Here is a 26,869-nt window from a genome sequence, read left to right as displayed (position 1 = left end):
TCCTGATGTAAACAAACAGGTGGAGCACCTTGTCTTTCCACGTGGACATAGATGTAGTTGATTGGAGAAGCAACCGTCGCACTCACTCGCCTGTATGTGAGCTCGAAGAAAAGTAGTACGTCGAATTTATTTTATTTTAGTTTAGTTTATTACATTTAGAGAGCTTGGAAGAGTACGTAACCAAATAAAAATATGGTTGCCATGTATACCGGTATAAATATGTTATTTTTAATAAAATAGGGTTTAAATAACGAGAAATGAAGGCACAAGGCGTGGTGTAATAAAGGAAGTCTTATCGTCGTGAGGGAAAGTTCCAAGCTGTACAGCGTGGAGATAAGGTCAGCAGCAGTCAGTGTCAGTATTCATAGTGAGAGAAATGGAGCAAGAGGTAGGACCATCGCGTGTAGTGAACCACAAAGGAGGAAATCCGCTCAGAAGTGACCATAGGCATGTGTTCAATAAACTAAATGAACAAAATCCAGGTTTAGTCGTTTATTCAGAAGTGCAGATCTTCGCACTGTTGTCGTATGCGATGCGCAGCCCTGTACGTCCGAACACGAGACGTTAACGGGGTGGAGGTCAGTACTACACGCTCAGCGAATCGCAACTCTTTATTTGGCGGAGGCGTGGACATACCATGTTTACATCAGGATTAAATCCCAATGTTACACAGTCACCAGAATTCAGGTTTTATTTTACACGTCCTTTTAGTATGTGTTTCTTACCCACTTCACCCTCGAAGGCTCTACGGTAGTTCCGCTCTCATAGTTTTAATAAATTATATCCAATTTGTCACGTAGAAGCAGGTGATAGTACGCACATAGGTTTTTACTGGCACAGAATAGACTGTGCGGAGGTGTGATGATGTTGTATTGTTATTCTTATGCCTGATGAAGGTTCTAACAAGGTTAGAGGATGTCGGGAGCGACGGTTCTTGATTTTCATGCGAATAATATCCTCGTTGATCGGTACCTGATGGTTGTCACTGGTCATTTTCCTTCCCAGATGAATTGGGAGAATGTGACTCGGCAATGGTGGTCAAAATATTGATGTAGTCTTGATCGGACCAGTTATCGTCCGCACTGGCTGAGCGTCTACAAGTGTGGCGTGGCAACTATTCATCCAGACAGGTCTGCAGTACGATAGTGAAGAGTACACAAGAGCAAGTGTGAAGAATGCCGGGTGGTTGCTGTGGAACGCCATGTTGCATCACATAGCTTTTGCATGGTGTTGTTTCTCGATCTGAGCTTAGCTGCAGGATGGTGTTCAGGTGCTTCGGATGTTTGTTATAGACTAGGCGATTCTGCTCAAAATGAATTTCCAATTTGTGGTTGGCTAATATATTGCTCAAATGATTCACCCACTGTTGTCTTCAAAGAAATAGGCTCTAGCCTCATCAATCCCAGTTCTTGTAAATCTTATCGCCCGACGAGCTCATTTATACTTCCCAGCTTCATCAGAATTCTCGTCGTATTTGTTGGCACATGGCTGAATCTTGGGTAGGAAAAGCATTATTGGTGGGAGAAATGGAAGAAAGGTGTCACAGAAAATAGGATAAGAAATGAGTACGGTAATTCAATATTTAAAAAATCATATATTATGCTTTTTCAGTATAAAATTCTGGAGGTAATTCCAAACATTTGTGTAAATTTAAACTTAACCAAAATGTGGAACTACTGGCTTTACGATATATCTTCATCTTGAACCATAAATTGTCACACATTCCGTTTGGCCCAAAAGTATAACTGATTATTTTGGCAGGAGTTTTCCCAACTATTTTTATGTATACACAAGCTGATATCTCAAAAATATACCATTCAAAACCAAGACAAAATTAGGCAATATGCTGTGTCCTCCAGTTCTCTCAGGTTATCGAATGGCACGTAATGTTTCATGGAACTTACACGTTCAAGGAACTTCACAAGATTTCTCCAACAGGTTTGATGATAATCTCGTGAATCTGAAATTATAAGAAAGAATGCTGAAAATTTGTATATACATAATGTACTAATAAATAAATAAATATATAAAAATAAATAAATAAATAAATAAATAAATAAATAAATAAATAAATAAATAAATAAATAAATATATGTGAATAAATAAAGAAATAAATAAGTGAATAAATACATAAATCTTAGTTATAGATTATTATTCTTTGAGCATTTAGTCTGCAAGCCTGTGTGATTGAACTAAGCGCCTTTCCAATATTCTCTATTTGCCTTGTCTGGTTCTAAAACTCTGAGTCTAACCATCATAGCATTGTCTTTATCGGCTTTTGTTACCTCCCGTCCGACTCGTTGGCTGAATGGTAAGCGTACTGGCCTTCGTTTCAGAGGGTCGCGGGTTCGATTCCCGGCCGGTTCTGGGATTTTAACGTTCATTGCTTAATTCCAGTGGCTCCGGGGCTGGGTATTTGTGCTGTCCCCAACATCCCTTAAACTCACAGACCACACATAACACTATCCTCACCGGGCGAGCTGGCCGTGCGCGTAGAAGCGCGCAGCTGTGAGCTTGCATGCGGGAGATAGTAGGTTCGAATCCCACTATCGGCAGCCCTGAAGATGGTTTTCCGTGGTTTCCCCATTTTCACACCAGGAAAATGCTGGGGCTGTATCTTAATTAAGGCCACGGCCGCTTCCTTCCAACTCCTAGGCCTTTCCTATCCCATCGTCGCCATAAGACCTATCTGTGTCGGTGCGACGTAAAGCCCCTAGCAAAAAAAATCACTATCCTCCACCACAATAACATGTAGTTACCTTCACATGGCAGATGCCGTCCACAATCATTGGACGGTCTGCTAGAAATAGCCACGCGAAATTATTATTATTATTATTATTATTATTATTATTATTATTATTATTATTATTATTATTATTATTATTATTATTATTAATACGCCCTCCCTCGCTGGTTTCGTATAATATTGTTTTACGAAATATATCTTCCTCAATTTGTCTCACATGTCCCCGTCAACAATGTCTGTACATATCTATAGCTTCTTCCATCGAGTTCTTTCTTAACCCACCCCTTTATCTTTTCATTACGGGCATCCTCCTAACATTGTTATCATCTGTGTTATATCGACAATCGTTTTCGCTTCTTCCATGTCTAAATTAAACTATGCATGCAACACTGAAATGTCGCCTGTCTGTCTTCCGAAGCGACATTACCTTTCAGCTACTGAGCATATATTTCTGGGATATTTCACGAACATTCTTCGAGGAAACTGACATGTTCTACTTCAAGATATTGACCTGGAAACATCTTATTTACGAACATATTTGCTTGATAGCCTGTAAATGAGGCAGTGTCTGTTTCCAGATCAATCTCGTTAGAGCTGCGGGACGAATTTTGCTGAAAATTTGGTATGAGTATATCTAAGACGCTCAATTCATACACACCGTAGGTCGACATCGATTTTGCAATATTTAACCATTTCAAAATATCAGTGCTTTTTATGGAGTTATGTACTGAATTAGTGCGTGCTTTATCCAGTAAATTAAAAAAATAGGAGAGTTGGCCATGCGGTTAGGGGCGCAAATCTGTGAGCTTGCCTCTGGGAGATGGTAGGTTCGAACCTCCATTTGCCGACAGCCCTGAAGATGGTTTTTCGTGGTTTCCCATTTTCACACCAGGAAGATGCTGGAGCTGCTCTTTAGTAAAGGCCACGGTCGATTCCTTCCCACTCCTAGGCCTTTCGTATCCCATGTCGCCATAAAACGTACCTGTGACGGTGCGACGTAAAACAAATTCAATATACACCTACTGAGCAAATGTTATGGGATAGCGGAGCACTGATACGCAGGTGTGTTGTCTGCGCACCACACGCCTCCTGTGCCAGCGGCAGTTGTATAGGAGGTCTTGTGAGCAGTGGCTGTGCATGTGACAGGTATAACATAGAACGTCGTCGTGAGCTGACAGCGTTCGAATGGGGTATGGTGGTCGGTGCCCGACGGATGGGAAGTGCGATTTCGGAAGTGGTGCGGGAATTCGGCTTCACACGATCAACAGTGTCCAGGGTGTATCGTGAATGGTTGAATGCGGGTGTCACCGTTCACAACAGACGAACGACCAGCCGTCCAGCCACCCTCGATGACCGTGACCGGCGACATCTGAGACGGATTGTCAATAGTGACAGACGGGCAACCGTGCAACAAATCACGGCTCAATTCAACATAGGCCGTGCTAGACACGTCTTCCAGTGGACAATCCGTAGGAACATGGGTTCTATGGGGGTATGGGAGCCGGCGCCGCACACGGGTGCCACTGTTAACCCAACGTCATCGGACACAACGACGCGCATTTGTCGCCAGTCACCAGGGATGGACAATGGAACAATGGCGTAACGTGATATGGTCGGACGAATCACGATTTCAACTGCACCATGCTGATGGGAGACACCGTGTATGATGCATACCACATGAAGCGATGGATCCCACTTGCCTCGAAGCTGTGGTCCAGGGCGCTGGTGTCTCTGTTATGGTCTGGGGTGCATTTTCCTGGTATGGAATGGGCCCCCTAGTTGTTATGGAAGAGACTTTGAATGGTACGCGGTATGTTGAGCTGCTCGGAGACCATCTCCACCCTTTTTTTGGCCTTCCAGCGCCCAGACGGTTCTGCGGTGCTTCAAGATGATAACGCGCCGCCACATCGCTCCCACGTCGCCCGGGAATAGTTCCAGGAACATGCTACGGAGGTCCAACGACTGCCATGGTCACCCAGGAGCCCCGATATTAACCCTATCGAGCATATCTGGGATATCCTGGAACGCAGGCTCCGTGCCATGGATCCTGCACCCACGAACAGACCAGCATTGGCGGCCGCTCTGCAAAAGATATGGTGTCAGCTGCGTCCAGAGGACTACCAGGGACTTGTCGACTCACTTCCACGGCGTCTCACTGCAGTTCGCAGGACCAGAGGAGGCCCCAACGCTATTAGGTGACTATCCCATGACATTTGCTAAGTGTATATATACGTATATAATATATAGGTAATGGGTAACGGCTTATCACAAAGTGAAAGCCACCATATCGACTTAAATTTCCTAAAAAAAACCAAACCATTTCTCCTCAAATTTCATTCCAGGATAATACTCTTCCATGGGATCTCGACACGTTGAAAGAAAAGAGTGTGAAGGATTGTTTCCGGGAACATGTTGCACAAGGACTAAATGGAAAAGCTGAAGAAAACACTATAGAGGAAGGACGGACAGTCGTGAGACTGAGGTCGGTAGCGCTGTTGACGAAAGGTTAGGAAGAAAGGAAAGATCAAGTAAGAAACAATGGATAATGGAAGAACAAGAATGCAAAAAATGAGGAAGGCAGAAAGAATATAGCCGATTAAAGAGTGAAGTGTGTAGAAAGTGCAAGACACCTAAGGAAGAATGGCTGAAAGGAAAGTGCAAGGATATGGAAGGTTGTATGGTCCTAGGAAAATCATGGAAACCTTTGGAGAAAGGAAAACTAGGTATATGAATATTAAGAGCTCAGATGGAAAGACAGAAGAAGGTCGGATAGAAAACCTAAATGAAAGAACGGATAGGAGTAAACTACGATGGTTTGAACATATAAAGTGGATGGGGGAGAAATGAACGCCGAAACAGACGATGGAGATGAAGTGCGAGCGAAAGAGAGCGAAAGGGAGGCCTAGAATAAGGTGGATCGAATCAGTCAGAAAATCAGAGTGCAAGGAGGAGGAGGAGAAGAAGAAGAAGAAGAAGAAGAAGAATCTGCACTGGGAGGAAATTATTTAAGAGGAACGCTGAAAAGACAGAGGGAGGTGAAGGAGGGCTATAAATGCTCCGACCCGGCAGAAGCTGGCTAAAAGGAAAGGAGAATAATGATGAATTTGAAAAAGTAAAAACATGAATTATGAGTATTTAAAAATCAAAACTCTACTTCGAATGTTAAAACATTTTCAATTACCTGCACATGAGGAGGTGTTCCAAGAGCATAAAGTATAGTATCAGCAATGTCTTCTGCGTAGAGGCCAGGCATCTTACGAAATTCCTCTGTATTGTATTTGGGAAGACTATTCCAGATTTCAGTCTTCACAACTCCAGGGCTCACGCACTGAAATAACATGGATAGAAATTACTCTCTCATACAATGGAAATACTTCACAGTATACTGCACCCATAACCCTACAACCAATGTTTATCCGAGGAATGTCCGGTTCCATGGCTAAATGGTTAGCGTGCTGGCCTTTGGTCATAGGGATCTCGGGTTCAATTCCCGGCAGGATTGGGAATTTTAACCATCACTGGTTAATTTCTCTGGCACGGAGGCTGGGTGTATGTGTCGTCTTCATCATCATCATCATCATCATCATCATCATCATCATCATCATCATCACGCGCAGGTCGCCTAAGGGATTCAAATCGAAAGACCTGCACCTGGCGAGCCGAACATGTCCTCGGACCCTCCCGGCACTAAAAGCCATACGCCATTTCCATTTCATCTGAGGAATGGATGGTGAAGGAAACAGTAGTAAATAAAACTAGAATTCTGTTCCGCGGAGTCATTTTCACAGGTAAGTGGGGACGCGGGAGATGGAAGTTTGGGAAGCTAGTTTATTATTTAGTGCAACTAACGTCTGCGATTCTACATCCGCGTAGAGCACACACAAAATGGGAAGAAAAACAGGAACTTCATGATGGTTGCAAACCTCTGTAAAGAGTCAGCACCAGAAGAAGAAGAAGGAGAAGAAGAAGAAGAGAAGCTAACATACAAGAGTCACATCCTTTTGTCGAGAACTGTAAATTCCACACGGTAGTTAAAATATCATGTAATATTGCCAAATGTTTGATTCTTTGCCGACTGGTCAGCGTCTTGGCATTCCATTGACGGTGTACTGGATCGGAGTTCTAGTTGCATCTGGTTGGCAACATGTGTGACGGAAGTTTAACCATAGCAACCGTGCATGCGCTTATTCGGTTGGTAAGGGTGTCATAAAGCCGCTGTATCCCCTCCTGAGGCAAGCTGGTCCACGGCTGTTGTAACTGGTCCTTGATATTGGCACTACGACGCAGTTGACGTCCGAACTGGTCCCACGTGTGCTCTATTGGGGATCTTGCTGGTCACGACAGTACCTCAACATCACGCAGACAGATCCTAGAGACACGTGCCTCTGTGGACGAGCATTGTCCTGTTGAGCAATCAATCAATCAATCAATCAATACTGATCTGCATTTAGGGCAGTCGCCCAGGTGGCAGATTCCCTATCTGTTGCACCCTAGCCTTTTCCTAAATGATTTCAAAGAAATTGGAAATTTATTGAACATCTCCCTTGGTAAGTTATTCCAATCCCTAACTCCCCTTCCTATAAATGAATATTTGCCCCAGTTTGTCCTCTTGAATTCCAACTTTATCTTCATATCGTGATCTTTCCTACTTTTATAGACGCCATTCAAACTTATTCGTCTACTAATGTCATTCCACGCCATCCATCCGCTGACAGCTCGGAACATACCACTTAGTCGAGCAGCTCTTCTTCTTTCTCTCAATTCTTCCCAACCCAAACATTGCAACATTTTTGTAACGCTACTCTTTTGTCGGAAATCACCCAGAACAAATCGAGCTGCTTTTCTTTGGATTTTTTCCAGTTCTTGAATCAGGTAATCCTGGTGAGGGTCCCATACACTGGAACCATACTCTAGTTGGGGTCTTACCAGAGACTTATATACTCTCTCCTTTACATCCTTACTACAACCCCTAAACACCCTCATAACCATGTGCAGAGATCGGTACCCTTTATTTACAATCCCATTTATGTGATTACCCCAGTGAAGATCTTTCCTTATATTAACACCTAGATACTTACAATGATCCCCAAAAGGAACTTTCACCCCATCAACGCAGTAATTAAAACTGAGAGGACTTTTCCTATTTGTAAAACTCACAACCTGACTTTTAGCCCCGTTTATCAACATACCATTGCCTGCTGTCCATCTCACAATATTTTCGAGGTCACGTTGCAGTTGCTCACAATCTTGTAACTTATTTATCACACTATAGAGAATAACATCATCCGCAAAAAGCCTTACCTCCGATTCCACTCCTTTACTCATATCATTTATATATATATAAGAAAACATAAAGGTCCGATAACACTGCCCTGAGGAACTCCCATCTCAACTATTACAGGGTCAGACAAAGCTTCACCTACTCTAACTCTCTGAGATCTATTTTCTAGAAATATAGCAACCCATTCAGTCACTCTTTTGTCTAGTCCGATTGCACTCATTTTTGCCAGTAGTCTCCCATGATCCACCCTATCAAATGCTTTAGACATGTCAATCGCGATACATGAGAGGATGCAGGATGTCCGTGATGTACCGTTGTGTCGTCAGAGTACCCACAATCACTACCAGCCGTGAACTGATGTGGCATGCCACACCATGACGCCAAGAATAACACTGCTGTGCCTGTCCAAAACATTGGAAGAAGGGGACCTCTCTACAGGTCACCGCCATACTCGCAGACGATGATCATCCAGGGTAATGCAGAGACTTGATTTATATCTGAACACAATGCGACGCCATTCATAAGCAATCCATGCTTCCCGGTCACGGTACTGCTCCAAACTCAGCCGTTAGTGTTGTGGTCTTAACGCATTGGACGGTAATTCCGTAGTTCAGCTGCTGGTAGACTCCGACTAATAGTGCTGGATGACAGAGAATGCTGCACGGAGTCCATTACTTGTTCTTGGATTGCTGGTGCAGATGTGAAGGGGTGACGATGTGTTTGGTGCCCAATACGGCGATCCTCCCATGTGGTGGTCAGACGTGTTCGACTGGAACCTTGACGATGAGTATGCATACCCTCACGTTTCCATACAGTCCAACATCAGGCCACTGTCACATCTGAATGCCCCACCAATCTGGATATTGCACGATTCGACCAGCTGGCCAAATTGAGACCCACAATGAGGCCCCTTTCAAACTCGGTCAGGTGCTAATAGCGCTGTCTCACATGAGTTCGCGGCAACTCCGTGTCTTTTACAGTGATCTCTCAACAACTTGCACTGTTCACGTCCCTTATGTACCCTACCAAGTCCTGGTAACAACACTAGAACGCACATTGAGAAGCAGTTGGCCGCAGAGCAGGACAACGTGGGGCTGACGAAACTGCGAAGTATTTTGTAATATATATATTGTCACAAATAGCATTCACAGCCATCTACGGATGCAAGATAAGAGCTGGTGACGAACCCGATTAAAATACAACTTGTGAAATATTATAGAGGGGAAAAGTTTTAATTGGTCAGGTCAGTACACCAGAATATCTAACCGAACTAAAGGAAGCTCATAACCTCAAAAACAAGCAACACACTTATGAAGCCTCTTTACTGACGGACAACTTGGCTAACATCAAAGGGACCGCGTAGAAATTGAGCTGACTCGCAAGATCATAACACGGGACATGGTATACGTACCTTGACGCGGAGTCTTTTTCATAAGATATGAATTTCGTGATGAAATGAAATGGCGTATGGCTTTTAGTGCCGGGAGTGTCCAAGGACATGTTCGGCTCGCCAGGTGCAGGTCTTTCGATTTGACTCCTATAGGCGACCTGCGCGTCGTGATGAAGATGAAATGATGATGAAGACAACACACACCCAGCCCCCGTGCCGGAGAAATTAACCAATGATGGTTAAAATTCCCGACCCTGCCGGGAATCGAACCCGGGACCCCTGTGGCCAAAGGCCAGCACGCTAACCATTTAGCCATGGAGCCGGACAATTTCGTGATTATCCGTATTGACAAAAAATCACAATTATAGAAATTGAAGAAGTATCCACCTAATCAATACACATCAATATTTTATTAAATGCACCATGGGACTAGTTTCGATCCGCTAAGGGTCATCTTCAGCCATGTAAATTAAAACGGGCAGTTAATGTGGGAAAAATACAAAACATAGGCTACAGTAACTTTTAAAGTAAACATTTCAAGATTTAAACCTATGAACTGTTATGTGGATGATCAGAATAAAATTGTGGTTTTTGTCAGTCATAGCTAACATTCTAAAATTATCGATACTGAAGTCCCCTGGTTAAAATTGCGTCAAGAATGACATAATCGTTTGGCATTAATAGATAATCTTAAGATTGATCAGTCCTATCACAGGCACACAAATAAGCTCACTGGAAAAATCATTACAGGCACCATTTAATACCTCTGGACTTGATAACCGCCTGGATTTGTGAAGGTACGTCACTCGCTGAGAATTTGATCCTGCAATTCTACCAAATTTCAGGGATGCTGATGTCGACGTTTTACCCGCCGTTCCCACATGTTCCATAGGTTTTCAATGAGGTTCAAGTCAGGTGATTGTGCAGGCCAATCGAGATGTAATAGGATGGTGGAGTGTTCATAAAACCATTCATATATGCCTCCAGCCCGATGAACTTTGTTGTTGACTGAAAGATAACACTTGATCATCCAGAATGTTCAAATAAACATGCTGGTTAATGTTAGTGGTGAACTCAGTGAGCGGGCCCAATCCATGATATGGAAAAACATCCCGAAAACATCACAGAATCACCTCCGGCTTGAACTTAACTTTGCACGCATCCAGGATGAAATGCTTAATTTCGGTTTCGGTGCACTCGACGACGTGCGTCCTTGGAATACAGGCAAAAGCGTGATCGGTCAGACCACATTACGTTGGGTCAGTCAGTTACTGTCCACGTTCGATGATTTCTAGCCCATTGAAAACTGCAGCTTTATGTGTCTGTGTGAGCAATGGCCTCTTGAGAGGTGACCTACTCCAAATGTTGGTTGCATGCAGTTCCCGTCGCAATGTTCTCCCGCTAATAGGTTAGGATGCATCTTCATTCACTGACTATAGCAGTTCCTGTCAGGTTTGGAAGCGATTTTGATTCACAACCCTTGAAACACGTCTCCGGTCCCTCTCAGTCACGATCTTTTTTTTTCCGACCACAATTCTGACGTAGTGTTTCGTGGCCACGTGTAGTACAACACTGCTTGTAGACACGTTGAACAGTCCGCTGCGCAACACCAACCAATCCAGAAAATTCACGGACAGTATGGCCATTGCACAGCCAAACACGATTGCCCCTTTTTGCCACTCTGTCATATCCTTTCATGCTCAGGTAGAGGCAGCGCGCGTGCACACTAGTGTGACTATTTTTTTTTTGTCCGGTGAGCTTACATATGCACTTAATAAACACTTCAAAATCAAGTCTATGTACTATTGTGTAGACATCCTTAGCGGGTGGAAACTAGTCATATGGTGTATTTAATGTGAATATAACTTACATTAAATGTGAATGTGTATTGAATTGGTGGATCTTTCTTCAGTGTTTATAATGGCGAAGTATATTGTACGAGAGTTCACTCAGGTTTGTACACTGCTCAAAATGAAACTTGATATTACTGAAGACACTCACCGTCACTTTCATGTTACTCTTGTGTTCCACGAAGTCCTTCCTCAGTCCTTCAGCGAGAGCCAGTACGGCGAACTTGGTAGCGCTGTACATGGCACTTTCGGGCAACGTTACGCTGTGTCCAGCAACGCTGCAATACAGGAACATTAGCTAAAACATATCTCAGGGGAGGGATGTATACATAAACAGATTAGGAATTATCAGAAAATAACTTCGGAGATTCTAGATCTGTCGAAACACGAAATATAAGGTTTAGAACACTATAACATACCTCATTCACCAGTCCATATTACCTCTTAACTTAAAAATAAGACTGGTTCAAACTATTGTGATGTTGTGTTGCTAGGTGCTACCAGTGAACAAAATAAGAAACTGCGAGATGCTGAAAATTTTGACTAACAAAATTAACCTTTCATAACAAGCACATTTACGTTACTAGAACAGCATCAAATTAATATCTACCAGGAGGAATTCAACAAAGACTATCATTACTTTGAAATAACTGGTTCAGTAAAATAATTTGTTATAGGCAGAATATTATTGTATAGACCCTCACCAATACCAAGTCAAAAGTGTAGTTTAGGGGTGAAACATCAGAGACATTTGAAATTAAAACTGGACTACGGCAGGGAGATGGGCTCTCACCACTATTATTTAACTGTGCTCTAGAAATGGTAATGAGGGAATGGTTTAGAAAATGTCCCCCCAAAATAAAGATTGGCCGAAAAATCAAAACAAATTGCCTGGGTTTTGCTGCCGATTTAGCATTACTAGCAGTGGACATAAAAGAAGCAAAAACCCAGATATCAGAACTTCAAAACATTGCAAATAAAATTGGCCTCAAAATATCATTTGAAAAAACAGAAATTATGCCCCAAAAACCAACACAGCTAAAAGAAGTCACCATAAATGGTAATAAAATCAAAATAGTAACACAGTTTAAATATCTTGGAGAAGTAATAACACATAACTTAAATGAAAAAATCTCAATCCAAGTAAGAACAAATAGATTAGCTAAAGCACAAAAATTAACATGGGATATCTACAAAAAGAAATGTCTATCAATAAATACAAAAATAAAACACTACAACACAGTTATAAAACCGGAAGCTACATATGCAGCAGAAACACTCTTTTACCTGAATAAACAATCAAAGACTGACAGACTTCAGAAAATTGAAAGGAGGATTGGAAGAACCTGTATCAACAAAAAATATCAGAAAGATGGACAGTGGCGGTTAATACCTAACAAAGTCGTGTACAAAGAGCTAGAACCCATTACAGATACTATGCGTAAGAGGAGACTGGGATTCTTTGGACATATCATGAAGATGCAGGACTCGAGACTTCTGAAACAACTAGTACAACACAATCTCATCTCAAAAAATACCACAACAGGATGTAAATGGATCAGAGAAGTAAGAGAGGATCTGAAGGAAATAGGCCTTACAACAGAAGACACCAAAAATAAGATAAAACTGAGTACAAAACTCAAGAATACAAACCTCCGCTTTACCCTTACACAAAACAAACCAACAACACGCACATTTTCAACTGAGGAGAGGGCACGAAGATCGGAGCGTCTGAAGAAGTACTGGGAGGACCGCAAAGCCTGAACAATCCCTTCAAAGAGACCTGAACGACGGACTGACTAAAGTGATCCTATGTGGTCATAAAAGAAGAAGAAGAAGAAGAATAGGCTACATTTGTTACATTTTATGCAGTCCATAGGCTTCATTTAAACAATCACATTCAGTATGTTCCAGAGTGATGATGATGCATGGAACCTCTAAAGCCCATGAAAAAGAAAAGTTATTTTTTTCCTTTCCAGTTTACACCAAATCTTAACGTGAAAAACTTCTTCAGATCTTCCTTTATCTTCCTTTATCTTGCTTGATAATGGCAGAACAGGTCTGTCACTTATGGAGAGCATCTTACGTCACCGTTTTGCCAATGTTGTACATAATTTAGAAATGTCATCAAAGTAATAAATTTTTTTTTAAAAAAATTGTATATCCTGATCAGAGACTCAACTCAATTTTGACGTTTTCAAAATTGTTCCTTTTACTTCACTGATACCATCTAAACCGAGCTCGATAGCTGCAGTCGCTTAAGTGCGACCAGTACCCAGTATTCGGGAGATAGTAGGTTCGAACCCCATTGTCGGCAGCCCTGAAAATGGTTTTCCGTGGTTTCCCGTTTTCACACCAGGCAAATGCTGGGGCTGTACCTTAATTAAGGCCACGGCCGCTTCCTTACCACTCCTAGCCATTTCCTGTCCCATCGTCGCCATAAGACCTATCTGTGTCGGTGCGACGTAAAGCAACTAGCAAAAAAAGATACCATCTAAATTGAAAATATGTCATTGGTGTACATTACTGTATAATACGTAATAACTGTATTAAACAGTCCGACTCGTACTGGCCTTCGGTTCAGAGGGTCCCGGGTTCGATTCCCGGTCGAGTCGGGGATTTTAACCTTAATTGGTTAATTCCAATGGCACGGAGGCTGGGTGTATGTGTTGTCTTCATCATCATTTCATCCTCCTCACGACGCGCAGGTCACCTACGGGTGTCAAATAGAAAGACCTGCACCTGGCGAGCCGAACCCGTCCTGGGATATCCCGAAACTAAAAGCCATACGACATTTCACATTTCACTGTATTAAACAGAATGTGTACATTAGGCTGGGTTTGGCTTTCACCAGTCCTTTATCAGCGTGTTTAAAGATTGAGTTCTGTTTCCACACTTCGCTTGGTTGGTTGGTTGGTTGGTTGGTTGGTTGGTTGGTTGGTTGGTTGGTTGGTTGGTTGGTTGGTTGGTTGGTTGCAATTTTCCTTGGGTTCGTGGCATAATTCATTCTGACATATTTTCCCGTGGAAACACTGGGCGTGGAAGATCGGTCCCTCCCAGGTTTCTGTTTTCATCACTTCTGTGTCTTTTAACTATCTCAGTTTCTTGCTGGCTTTGTTATGTCTCTCCTCGATGACGGTTTTGTATGCTTGCGTTTGTGGTAGCCCGAGGCAGATTATTATATCTTCGATGACTTGGTGGACATTAAACGTTCTGATTCACTCATCCACATGGACAACATACGATTTGCTTTATTCGCTCACTTTCAAAATATTATCTGAATGTTACAATATACAGACAGGTGAAATCTGAATGCGGGAACACGTAGAGCACGAAAAATACTCCCTGAAACTGCATCAAACTCAATTTTGTCCAGAGGTGGACATAGTACATTTTGATTGGTTACTCCTCGTATACAGAATATAACAATAAGGTAAGCCAAAGGTTCGGATAGAACTGACACGAAGAAGAATATATATGTAATATGGACGCTTTGTTTCTATGTGAGAACTCATTTTGTATAATTAATCACGGGAAACATGAAATGTTCGAAATGGCCTCCGTTAGCAGCGATCAACCCGGCGTGACAGGGATATATCAGCGCATTCCCGATTCAATATATCAGTGGGGACTCATTTTGGAACGTAAGTCACAAAATAACATTGCTCACTCTCTGTAGCAGACAGTGCCCAGTCTTTTATTTCGTTTCTAACAGCCCGACCTTGCTCGCTGAAATCTCCATGTCCTTCATATACCCGTATCAGTTCCATGCTCGATTTTGAGAGCAAGACTACGTCATCAACATTCACCGTTATAAAAGTTTTGGAGCTCGGAATACTGTAGAACTTTCTGTAGTCTTATACACTCAAGTGCCCAAAATCTCACGCGTGTGAAACGAGGCGCAGAGGCTCTGTGCACCGTGCATCGCTCCGACTGGGATTTGTTCCGACCAGTGTTTTGTCTCGGGGCGAATCGGATAAGCTCGGCTCAAGTCGGCTCGGATGGTGAAGTGCTGCAGCGGGAGTGAGGAAGGGGGAGACAGACGGGGCGAGAGACAGCGCTATTACTTAAAATCGAGGAGTGGGGCAGGTTTTACATGTAGGCATCTTTCTATTTCCACCTATGTGGTTTTGTCTTGATCCTTATCACCCGATTACACCGCTATTTAATACCCACCACCACATCTGGCCTGGTAACATGCTAAGCATGGGGACAGACAGATACTCCTGTAGTATCACAATCCCACTCCACACTGCTATCTTTCTCTTCTTAGAACTAATAGCATGTCGGAGGCAATGTAGAATAGGACGATTGCCACGCGGGGGGAGCGGGCTTCGGGGACCCCCCGAAAGAAAAGGGGGCTGCACTCTGCTCAACCTAGCGAAGTCGTCTTTTGCATACTGAGCCGCGCAATGCACCAGTACATGCACCTTGAGTTGCCCTGCACTAGAATATTTATTGTGTTTAAAAATCATAACATCTATTCCTTATTATTACCTGCTCATATGAATGATGTGTCCATCATCCACTCCTCTTGCCCTCATATTCTGAACAGCTTCACGAGTACAGATCGAGAGTCCAAGAACATTAAGATCCAACTGCATCTTCCAATCTTCTGTTGGAGCAGCTACATTAGAACAGAGAGAAATATAATGTTATCAGCGAGGAAAGCCATGAAGGTAGATATAAAATACCGACACCGTATCAAGTCTGAAAACCCAACGTTTTATATGAGAAATCACTGTATCATAGATTACCTTATTTTATTTTATTCCGTATTTTTCTCCTAAGGGAAACGAAAACTGAATGCATATACTTATTTTCCTAGTAGAAAGAGAAAATCTTATGTTTTTATACGGGAAATGACTATCTCATTACAGGCACGTCTGCCCCAGTGTTAAGCGGTAATTTGTAGGATCAATTGGTTTCTGTTGCTTCCAGGAGTGAATGTAGCAGGCGGTGACGATAATTTTATTTTAGACATTCCAAAACGCCCTCTTCCATAGGTTGTATCAAACTTTTTACGTTAGGGGGCAAACACAAAGCATGAATTCCATCATATACTAGTTTCTTGTCATCTGGAAGTGACCCTGCGTTGTCCAGCAATAAAACTGCTTTATTAGGCACTTCCTTATTTCCGAAAAATGTTTGAGTTTCAGGCACGACAACAAATACAGGCATCATCTGAGGAAAGTGGAGGATCAATACGATAACATTGCGGGAATAAGCAGGGAAAGAAATACTGTAGAAAACTCATGTTAAATTTAAGAAAAGATGACGCTCAGATTAAACGGATATGCGAGACTCTAGGTATAGGCCACGGCTGCCAACCCTTCTCCGAGCATCTCCTTCTACACCACAAATCTCCTGGCCTGAGAGATGGCGTCACCGTCTAGGAGGCCCGCCTTCCCCTTCGGGGAAGGAATTAAAACAATTCAGTAGTAGAAGTAGTCATGGCAAAGAAATACTTCTGTCCGTGACACAACATAAGGAAGTAGCTATTGAAAATGAATATCCACAGCCTGTTTCCAGTCATTCGACCGGGTCACGAACGGAATGAATGAAGTCCCCATCTAGCGGCGAGGATGGGAATTATGTCGGCTGCCGAAGTCTGTAGCACTCCTCTGGGGCAATGCTTAATGAATGACAGATGAAATGTTACTGGAGAGCGTTGCTTGAATGAAATATTACAGGCGACACCGGAGTACCCGGAGAAAAACCTGTTCCGCATCCGCTTTGTCCAGCACAAATCTCACATGGAGTGACCGGGATTTGAACCATGGAATCCAGCGGTGAAAGACCGCCTGAGTCACGGAGGTTCCGATAGAGACAACTTTACAGGTAGACGCTAGTTAAACACAACGTAACATGTGTTTTTACACAACAATTTTAGTGATGGCCTTATAAACCAAAGTGATGTGTCTGCCCATGTAACAATAAGAATCAATAAGAAGCAAGTGGCCGTGGGGCTTGGGTCATTCGGGAGATAGTGGGTTCGAACCCTGCGGTCGGTAGCCCTGAAGACGTTTTCCGTGGTTTCCCACTTTCACACCAGGCAAATGCTGGGGCTGTACATTAATTAAGGCTACGGAGACTTTATTATACTCGGTCAACGAATGAATACGTTAATAAATCAATCAAACACCTCTAATTTAGGGCAGTTTGCAGATTCCCTGTCAGTTATTCACTTAGCGTTATCTTAAATAATTTCAAAGAATTTGGAAATTCATTGAACATCGCCCTTGGTAAATTATTCCAATCCCTAACTCTCCTTCTTATAGACCAATATTTGCTGCAATTTGTCGTCTTGAATTCTAACTTCATCTTCATATTGTAATCTTTCCTACTTTTAGAAACACCACTCAAACTTTTTGGTCTCCTAACACCTTTCAACGTCATCTCCCCACTGACAGCTCGGAACATACCACTTAGTCGAGCAGCTGCTCTCCTTTCTCCCAAGTCTTCCCAGTCCAAACTTTGCAACATTTTTGTAACGCTACTCAATTGTCGGAAATCACCCAGAACAAATCGAGCTCCTTTCCTTTGGAGTTTCTGCAATCCTCGAATCAATTAATCCTGCAATTATAATCTTTCCGGAGACTTATATTGCCTCCTTTTTTACATCCTTACTACAATTCCTAACTACCCTACTAACCATACAATCCCGTTTATATGATTACCCCGATGATGATCCAATGGAAAGCCAATTAAGAAACTGGAAGCCAGTTCGGACACACAGATATACAGAGTAATATAATTTGGGCTTTAATGGTTTTACCAAATCAAGTTAAACATAAGTACGGTAGTTCTGTCAGTAATTACCTGTCAGACCGGTATCCCTCGCAATTCCAGCATTGTTGACCAGAATATCGACACCACCCAGTGTTTCCTTTATCCATTTGAAGAGAGCCAGGATGTCTTCTTCCTTAGAGACGTCACATTTCTTGGCGTGCAGTTTACCAGGCTTCGCTTTGGTTTCGTGATAACGACCTCGGCTTTTTGCTTCCTGCTTCGTTTTGGCTACGGCTTCCTGAGGAGAAAAGTTGCTCCCGTAAGTATTTTACAGAGGAAAAAGGAAAAGTAAGACCATAAACGTTGCATTTGAATCAGGATGTAACCGGAAAGAAAGGTGCAAGCCTGAGGTCTGGGTGAGAAACGGCAAATTATTCACAACCAAAAGCAACATAACAAATTCTCTAAAATAAAAACGAATCAGTTACAATGTCTGTAGTCATATGAGTTTCCCTGTTGTAGTTGGCGTACTTCAAGGTTCAGCCATAGGTCCAATTCTATTCAACACTGGCATTAACGATCTGACAGAGCAGCTGAGGCCATAACTACGATGGACTCTTTCATACGCGGACGACATCGTGCTAGTTGGTGAAACATGTGAAGAGGTCGAGGCAGGCTTAGAACTTTAGAGGGAAGCTTTGGAGACGAATGGACTCAAACGGGGGTACATGTTCTGCAACTTCTTCAAGCCAGAAGTTCAAGATCCACCTAATATAGTCTACCTTGCGAGTGAACCACTGGTAATGACGGACAAATTCAAGTACCTGGGCTGTGGCACTCCCACTGATACCACGATTGATCACGACGTGAAGCAGCACGATGAACAATTGTCCCTACGTCACGCAGATGTGGATGCTGCGATGGTCAGCGAGTGTCATTCACTCTAACTGATTGCGTAATGTGCACGTGTGAGGACCATTCAATACTGCCCCTATCAGTGAGAAACTGGAGGAGTGGCAGTTGCGATCAACGGAATTCTATAAACCGAGCGAGTTGGCCGGGCGGTTAGGGGCGCGCAGCTGTGAGCTTGCATTTGGGAGATTGTGGGTTCGAACCCCACTGCCGGTGGCCCTGAAAATGGTAAAGCAAATTATAAGACAAAATTATTCTGTAAGAAGGAAGTCAGCTCCCAGAAGGATTTATCTGTACAGGAGTGAAAGTTAGTGAACTCAAGATATCTTATTTATACGTCAGAAGTACCAGGCATGGAAGTAGCATGAATGAGCGACGGTGAAAGCAGATGGGAACAATGACAGGAGGGTACTCGGCATGAGAAGAAGGTTAATTTATGAATTAACTCGATGGATGAATCGGTACACATAAACCGGCTACGGAAGGGGAAGGGTAGGTTACCTAGAAGAATAACGGACACGTTCATGGAGGGTAAGAGAAGTAGAGGGAGACCAATACGACGATGGTTGGACTCAGTTTCTAATAATTTAAATATAAGATGTATGTAATTATATGAGCCCACAGGTATAGTTACAAACATAGAATTGTGGAGGCGTTTAGTAAATTCATAAAGGCTTGCAGACTAAATGCTGAGAGGTACAGCAGTCTATAATGCCCAAACTGGCTAGGATAAGAATTTCAGGACCATCATGGGACTCTATCCAGCTCACCAGAGAACCAGTAGAAACGGAGAAAGATTAATTGGCTCCTGCGGGAATTTTGATTTAAAATAATAATAATAATAATAATAATAATAATAATAATAATGATGAAAATGAAAATCCACAGCCTGTTTCCAGTCATTCAACTGGGTCAGGAATGGAATGAATGAGGCCCCCATCTAGCGGCGAGGGTAGGAATTGTGCCGGCTGACGAGGCCTGTCGCACTCCTGACATATGAGATGATATGGATAGTGTTGCAGGAATGAAATATGACAGGGAAAACCGGATTACCCGGAGAAAATCCTGTCATACCTCAGCTTTGTCCAACACAAATCTCACATGGAGTGACCGGGATTTGAACCACGGAACCCGGCGTTGAGTGGCCGCCGCGCTGCCACCTGAGCTACGAAGGCTCTAGTAATACTAATAATAATATAATAATAATAATAATAATAATAATAATAATAATAATAATAATAATAATAATAATAATAATATTTTCCCGTGAGTGTTTCCTGTTCCTCTATCGGGTGGGTCCCAGGTGGCGGATCGGGTTTGTCCGGAGGGTTTGAGGAAAATAAAATACCTCTCGCGGGCCAAAAACAGGTACAGCCAAAAAACAACACGAGGCAACCTCTAAGGCTCAACACCTTAGTTTTACCAATGAGGTTGACGAAGGTCAATCTCCCCATAACTTACTAGCATGACGGAAACGTCAGTTCAGGACACTACTACCCCAGGCCCTAGTATTCATACTAGTCTTTCTCGGTCATCGGATTCTGGGGGATCGAGAACATCATGCGGGAATCAATCGGAGCTTCCCAAATCTCTTCGCCTAAAATGCAAACATTTCATTGGCATCTTAAACACCAATACTCTTCTTAAGACTGGAAAGCTAAAACAACTAACTAACATACTAGATAAATTCAACGTCCAAATGCTAGCACTCCAAGAAACCAGGTATGCTGATCAAAATCGTTTCGATTCAGACAGTTACAGAATTTACAAAAGGCAAACCAGCAACTTCCCTCCCTAACAAGCCAGATCAGTTTGGTACTGCGTTTGCAGTGAGGAGAAATCTTACAAACTCAGTACTGAACTTCACGTCTCCTTCTGAAAGAATTTCATTACTCTCAATTAAGTCAGGAAACAAAGCCTATACATTAATCAGGGGCACATACACCTACAAACAACTACATCAAAATGATTCAAGGAAAGTAGACGACTTCGGGAACAACCAGATGAAGCTACAGCCGAAATTCCGAAGCTTCATATCAAAATCATTTTGGGAGATTTTAATGCCAAAATTGGCTAGGATAAGAAGTTCAGGACCATTATGGGACTCTATCCATCTCACCAGAGAACCAGTAGAAACGGAGAAAGATTAATTGGCTCCTGCGGGAATTTTGATTTAAAATTAATGTCAACTCATTTCCTGGCACTACCATGAAAGAAAACGTCTTGGAGATTCCCTTACTTTCATTCAGGGGAATTCCAGTTAGATCATGTAACAATTTCTAAGAAAAATAAAAGAGAAATCATGAATGTTAAAGTCAAGAACGAAGTTATTGACTCTGATCACCACTTACCTCTATTTAAATTCAAATTTCAACCTAACAGATCCAAAATCAGAACAAACAAGAAACTGCAAATCGATTCGGAACATCTTAAAGAAAACTTAGGTTCCTTTATTGCAAACATCTCCAACCAAAATCTATCCGACTGGTTAGAACTCAAAGAAGCATTTATAGAAGCTTCCAAAAGTATAGGCATCCCTCCCAGGAAACGCAAGCACAGATGTCGCATGAAACCTGCGACGAGGTCTGGAGAGTTTGGAATTCCCATACAACTGGAAAAAACTTGGCAGGAACTCATTAAGATCCAGAAACAAACCTCTCACATAAAAATGGCAGAAATTGAACTGGAATTCACAAAAAATAACACATGAAACTTTTACAGAACTTTCAGAGAAGAAATATCAAATTACGAAGCACCTAGCCTTTGTCTCAAACGTCAAGATGGAACTCCAGAAACAAATAACCAGGAAAATTGCAGACTGCTAGCAAATAATTTTCAAAAACTTTTAAACTGTGGATCTCCTGGAGAACAACTCACCTTTAACAAACCCACGGCAAATCCAGATTCAGAACCACCTACATTAGAAGAAATCCAACAAATTATCAGTGAACTGAAAAATAACAAAGCTCCAGGTCAGGACGGTATAACTGCCGAAATGTGGAAAAATGATGGCGAAAGTTTTTTCTCGAATCTTGCTGCTATTCTCTGCGATATCTGGATCACGGAAAACATTCCTGAGGACTGGAAATGTGCACTAATTCACCCACTGTACGAAAAAGGCCATGAAACTGACATCAACAACTATAGAGGTATCTCCTTGGCATTATTTACCTACAAAATTGTTCTCCAAAGTCCTACTGAGAACTCTTGAAAGACAAACATTGGAGAATAACAGACAGGTTAGGAGAAAGGGCAGAGCATGCACAGAACAAATACTCAATCTCAAAAATATCTTACAAATGCGCAAAACTAGACAAACAGTGAACACCTTCGTAGACTTAAGAAAAGCATATGACTCCATAGACCGACAGACACTTTTCAAAGAACTCGAAGAATTTAAAGTAGACAGAAAAACAATAGAATTGATCAGACAAACATTAACTGACACTATTTCCAAAGTTAAACTCTTAGGAGAAATATCTGAGCCTTTTGATGTCAACAAAGGGGTTTGACAAGGAGCTGGACTGTTCAATTTTATTCTAGAAAAAGTAATCAGAACCTAGACAAAAAGAAGTTAAAGGAATAAATCTTGGTAGACAACTGAAAAACAGAGTTCACGTGCGGTGTCTAGCTTTCGCAGACGACCTGGAAATTCTTTCTAATAATAGCCAAGAAGCAATCCACTCCCTCGGAAACCTACATGAATTTGCAGCCGAAACAGGACTTTAAATATCATATGAAAAAAAACCAGTACATGCAAGGAGCCTATCGGTTTCTAGATGGGCAAGCTATGATGGTTAAATATGGACAAATTTTCCAAGTTAATAAATTCAAACCAGGACAGATGGGCACATAGGACAACCACATAGGATCCCTACACAGGCAAGGGAAGCTGCGGCAGACCAAGAAGAAGATGGGCAGAGGGTTTCAGGCAGCTACTAGGACCACGCTGGACCAGGAGAGCGCGATCGAGAACCGATTGGAAAAGGATGGAAACACAGTGGTTCAAGTAAAATCGGGAAAGTGAAAATTGTGGAAAGTGGTCAAATAAGAGTTAATAAATAGATTTATAGACAGATAACTTACATGAGTGTAGATAATAGTGTCGAAATAAGTACTAAATGTGCAATTAGTAACCAAAAGCTCACACAAGGGAAACTGAAATGTTAAAAGTAGGTACAAGCTAAACTAGTGGAGAAAGACTAAAAAAAATGACAGAACAACCATCTGTAGACAGTAAGCAGGTTCAGGATATAGAAAGTGAATGGGTGGCATACAGGGATGCTGTAGTAGAAACAGCAAGGGAATGCCTAGGAACAACTGTGTGTAAAGATGGGAAACGGCGAACATCTTGGTGGAATGATGAAGTGAGAGCAGCCTGTAAACGTAAAAAGAAGGCTTATCAGAAATTGCTCCTAACAAGGGCCGAGGCAGACAGGGATTTGTACCTAGATGAAAGAAACAGAGCGAAACAAATAGTTGTTGAATACAAAAAGAAGTCATGGGAAGATTTTGGTAACAACCTGGAAAGGCTAGGTCAAGCAGCAGGGAAACCTTTCTGGACAGTAATAAAGAATCTTAGGAAGGGAGGGAAAAAGGAAATGAACATTGTTTTGAGTAATTCAGGTGAACTCATAATAGATCCCAGGGAATCACTCAAGAGGTGGAGGGAATATTTTGAACACCTTCTCAATGTAAAAGGAAATCATCCTTGTGGTGTTGCGAACAGCCAAGCTCATGAGGAGAAGGAAAATGATGTTGGTGAAATTATGCTAGAGGAAGTGGAAAGGATGGTCAATAAACTCCATTGTCATAAAGCAGCAGGAATAGATGAAATTCGACCTGAAATGGTGAAGTATAGTGGGAAGGCTGGGATGAAATGGCTTCATAGAGTAGTAAAATTAGCATGGAGTGTTGGTAAGGTACCTTCAGATTGGACAAAAGCAGTAATTGAACCTATCTATAAGCAAGGGAACAGGAAGGATTGCAACAACTATTAAGGTATCTCATTGATTAGTATACCAGGCAAAGTATTCACTGGCATCTTGGAAGGGAGGGTGCGATCAGTCGTTGAGAGGAAATTGGATGAAAACCAGTGTGGTTTCAGACCACAGAGAGGCTGTCAGGATCAGATTTTCAGTATGCGCCAGGTAATTGAAAAATGCTACGAGAGGAATAGGCAGTTGTGTTTATGTTCCGTAGATCTAGAGAAAGCATATGACAGGGTACCGAGGGAAAAGGTGTTCAATATACTGGGGGACTATGGAATTAAAGGTAGATTATTAAAATCAATCAAAGACATTTATGTTCACAATTGGCTTCAATGAGGATTGATGGTAGAATGAGTTGTTGGTTCAGGGTACTTACAGGGGTTAGACAAGGCTGCAATCTTTCACCTTTGCTATTCGTAGTTTACATGGATCATCTGCTGAAAGGTATAAAATGGCAGGGAGGGATTCAGTTAGGTGGAAATGTAGTAAGCAGTTTGGCCTATGCTGACGACTTGGTCTTAATGGCAGACTGTGCTGAAAGCCTGCAGTCTAATATTTTGGAACTTGAAAATAGGTGCAATGAGTATGGTATGAAAATTAGCCTCTCGAAGAATAAATCGATGTCAGTAGGTAAGAAATTCAACAGAATTGAATGTCGGATTGGTGATACAGAGCTAGAACAGGTTGATAATTTCAAGTATTTAGGTTGTGTTTTCTCCCAGGATGGTAATATAGTGAGATTGAATCAAGGTGTAGTAAAGCTAATGCAGTGAGCTCGCAGTTGCGATCAGCAGTATTCTGTAAGAAGGAAGTCAGCTCCCAGACGAAACTGTCTTTACATCGGTCTGTTTTCAGACCAACTTTGCTTTACGGGAGCGAAATCTGGGTGGACTCAGGATATCTTATTTATAAGTTAGAAGTAACAGACATGAAAGTAGCAAGAATGATTGCTGGTACAAACAGGTGGGAACAATGGCAAGAGGGTACTCGGAATGAGGAGATAAAGGCTAATTTAGGAATGAACTCGATGGATGAAGCTGTACGCATAAACCGGCTTCGGTGGTGGGGTCATGTGGGGCGAATGGAGGAGGATAGGTTACCTAGGAGAATAATGGACTCTGTTATGGAGGGTAAGAGAAGTAGAGGGAGACCAAGACGACGATGGTTAGACTCAGTTTCTAACGACTTAAAGATAAGAAGTATAGAACTAAATGAGGCCACAACACTAGTTGCAAATCGAGGATTGTGGCGACGTTTAGTAAATTCTCAGAGGCTTGCAGACTGAACGCCGAAAGGCATAACAGTGTATAATGATAATGTATGTGTGTGTGTATGTATGTATGTATGTATGTATGTATGTATGTATGTATGTATAATAATAATAATAATAATAATAATAATAATAATAATAATAATAATAATAATCATTTTTGCTAGTGGCTTTACGTCACACCGACACAGATAGGTCTTATGGCGACGATGGGATAGGAAAGGCATGGGAGTTGGAAAGAAGCGGCATTTGCCTGGTGTGAATATGGGAAACCACTGAAATCCATATTCAGGGCTGCCGACAATGGGATTCGAACCCACTATCTCCCGGATGCAGGATCACAGCCGCGCGCCCCTAACCGCACGGCCAACTCTTCCGGTTATAATAATAATAATAATAATAATAATAATAATAATAATAATAATAATAATAATAATAATGGAATTTGCTTTACATCCCACTAACTACTTTTACAATTTTCGGAGACGCCGAGATGCCGGAATTTGGTCCCGCAGGGTTTCTTTTAAGTGCCAGTAAATCTACCAACACAAAGCTGACGTATTTGAGCACCTTCAAATACCAACCAGGATCGAACCTCAATTGATTGATTGATTGATTGATTGATTGATTGATTGATTGATTGATTGATTGATTGATTGAATAGTTATATGGTAGGTAATTTGTAATGAATGAATGTGTTGCAAGAAGTGCGGCATTAAACTAGTCTATAGAAACAACATAATATTTACGATATTGTATATCTCCACTCTTGTACATTGTTGATGGCCAAATGTCCTAAGGACGAAGGCAATAATAATAATAATAATAATAATAATAATAATAATAATAATAATAATAATAATAATAATAATAATAATAATAATAATAATAATAATAATAATAGTCCGACTCGTTGGCTGAACGGTCAGCGTACTGGCCTTCGGTTCAGAGAATCCCGGGTTCGATTCCCGGCCGGGTCGGGGATTTTAATCGTCTCTGATTAATTCTTCTAGCCCGGGGACTGGGTGTTTGTGTTTGTCCCAACACTTTCCTCTTCATATTCACACAACACACTACACTAATAACCACCACAGAAACACGCAGTAGTGATTACATCCCTTCATATAGGGTTGGCGTCAGGAAGGGCATCCGGCCGTAAAACAGGGCCAAATCCACATGTGCGACGCAGTTCGCACCCGCGACCCCACAGGTGTGGGAAAAGCGGTAGAAAAAGAAGAAAGAATAATAATAATAATAATAATAATAATAATAATATATCCCCACTCACCTCTATCTTGTCCGCTCTCCGAGCCACAGCTACGACATTAACTCCGTGGTCTTGTAACTGGTAGGCTACAGCTGCTCCTATACCGGAACTAGCTCCTGTCACCAAAGCTGCACGTCCCAACCAACGCTGCATGATAATACTGCTTAGAAACTTGTTCTCTGTGCGGTACAGCTCCTTTATACTCTCTAAGACAAGCCAAGTCAAGGCAAGGCAGGTCAAGGTTAGCAAGTCCTTGCGTATTACAAGGCGACGGTGCAATTAATGTTCCCAAGAAGAACGAGATTTTTTGTTTTCCTTTAGCGTACCGGTAAGGGTTTTAGTGCCGGGAGTGTCTGAGGACATGTAGTGTTGGCCGACAACGTTCTTTTCATGTAACGGTTACTTGTGTCTCAGTTACAAAGAAATAACG

The 26,869-nt window shown here is 42.0% G+C and overlaps 1 protein-coding gene across 1 annotated transcript; it reads right to left on the bottom strand.

Annotated features, from left to right (window-relative positions):
- Positions 1 to 1,590: 1,590 nt before the first annotated feature.
- On the bottom strand, positions 1,591 to 26,605 carry LOC137503187 (farnesol dehydrogenase-like). The gene is made up of 6 exons (XM_068230696.1): positions 26,461 to 26,605; positions 18,090 to 18,297; positions 15,765 to 15,894; positions 11,419 to 11,545; positions 5,928 to 6,074; positions 1,591 to 1,960 (listed from the first exon to the last, which is right to left on the bottom strand). Exons 1-6 carry the CDS (start codon positions 26,590 to 26,592, stop codon positions 1,919 to 1,921), a joined length of 786 nt encoding a protein of 261 aa, XP_068086797.1. The 5' UTR covers positions 26,593 to 26,605; the 3' UTR covers positions 1,591 to 1,918.
- Positions 26,606 to 26,869: the final 264 nt, after the last annotated feature.

This window comes from Anabrus simplex, chromosome X (assembly GCF_040414725.1).
Source record: "Anabrus simplex isolate iqAnaSimp1 chromosome X, ASM4041472v1, whole genome shotgun sequence".
NCBI classification, from domain to species: domain Eukaryota; kingdom Metazoa; phylum Arthropoda; class Insecta; order Orthoptera; family Tettigoniidae; genus Anabrus; species Anabrus simplex.
The sequence above is the reverse complement of the archived record's forward strand: the minus strand, read 5'-3'. Positions and strand labels throughout refer to the sequence as shown.

Bases quoted from the DNA above. Each gene is read 5' to 3' on its own strand.
- LOC137503187 (XM_068230696.1), bottom strand. From the start codon at position 26,592: ATGCAGCGTTGGTTGGGACGTGCAGCTTTGGTGACAGGAGCTAGTTCC. The intron at 11,546-15,764 runs GTAATAATAAGG...CCTGTATTGCAG, and splicing joins CACATCATTCATATGAGCAG to CGTTGCTGGACACAGCGTAA. The intron at 1,961-5,927 runs GTAATTGAAAAT...TTATAATTTCAG, and splicing joins GAACACCTCCTCATGTGCAG to ATTCACGAGATTATCATCAA.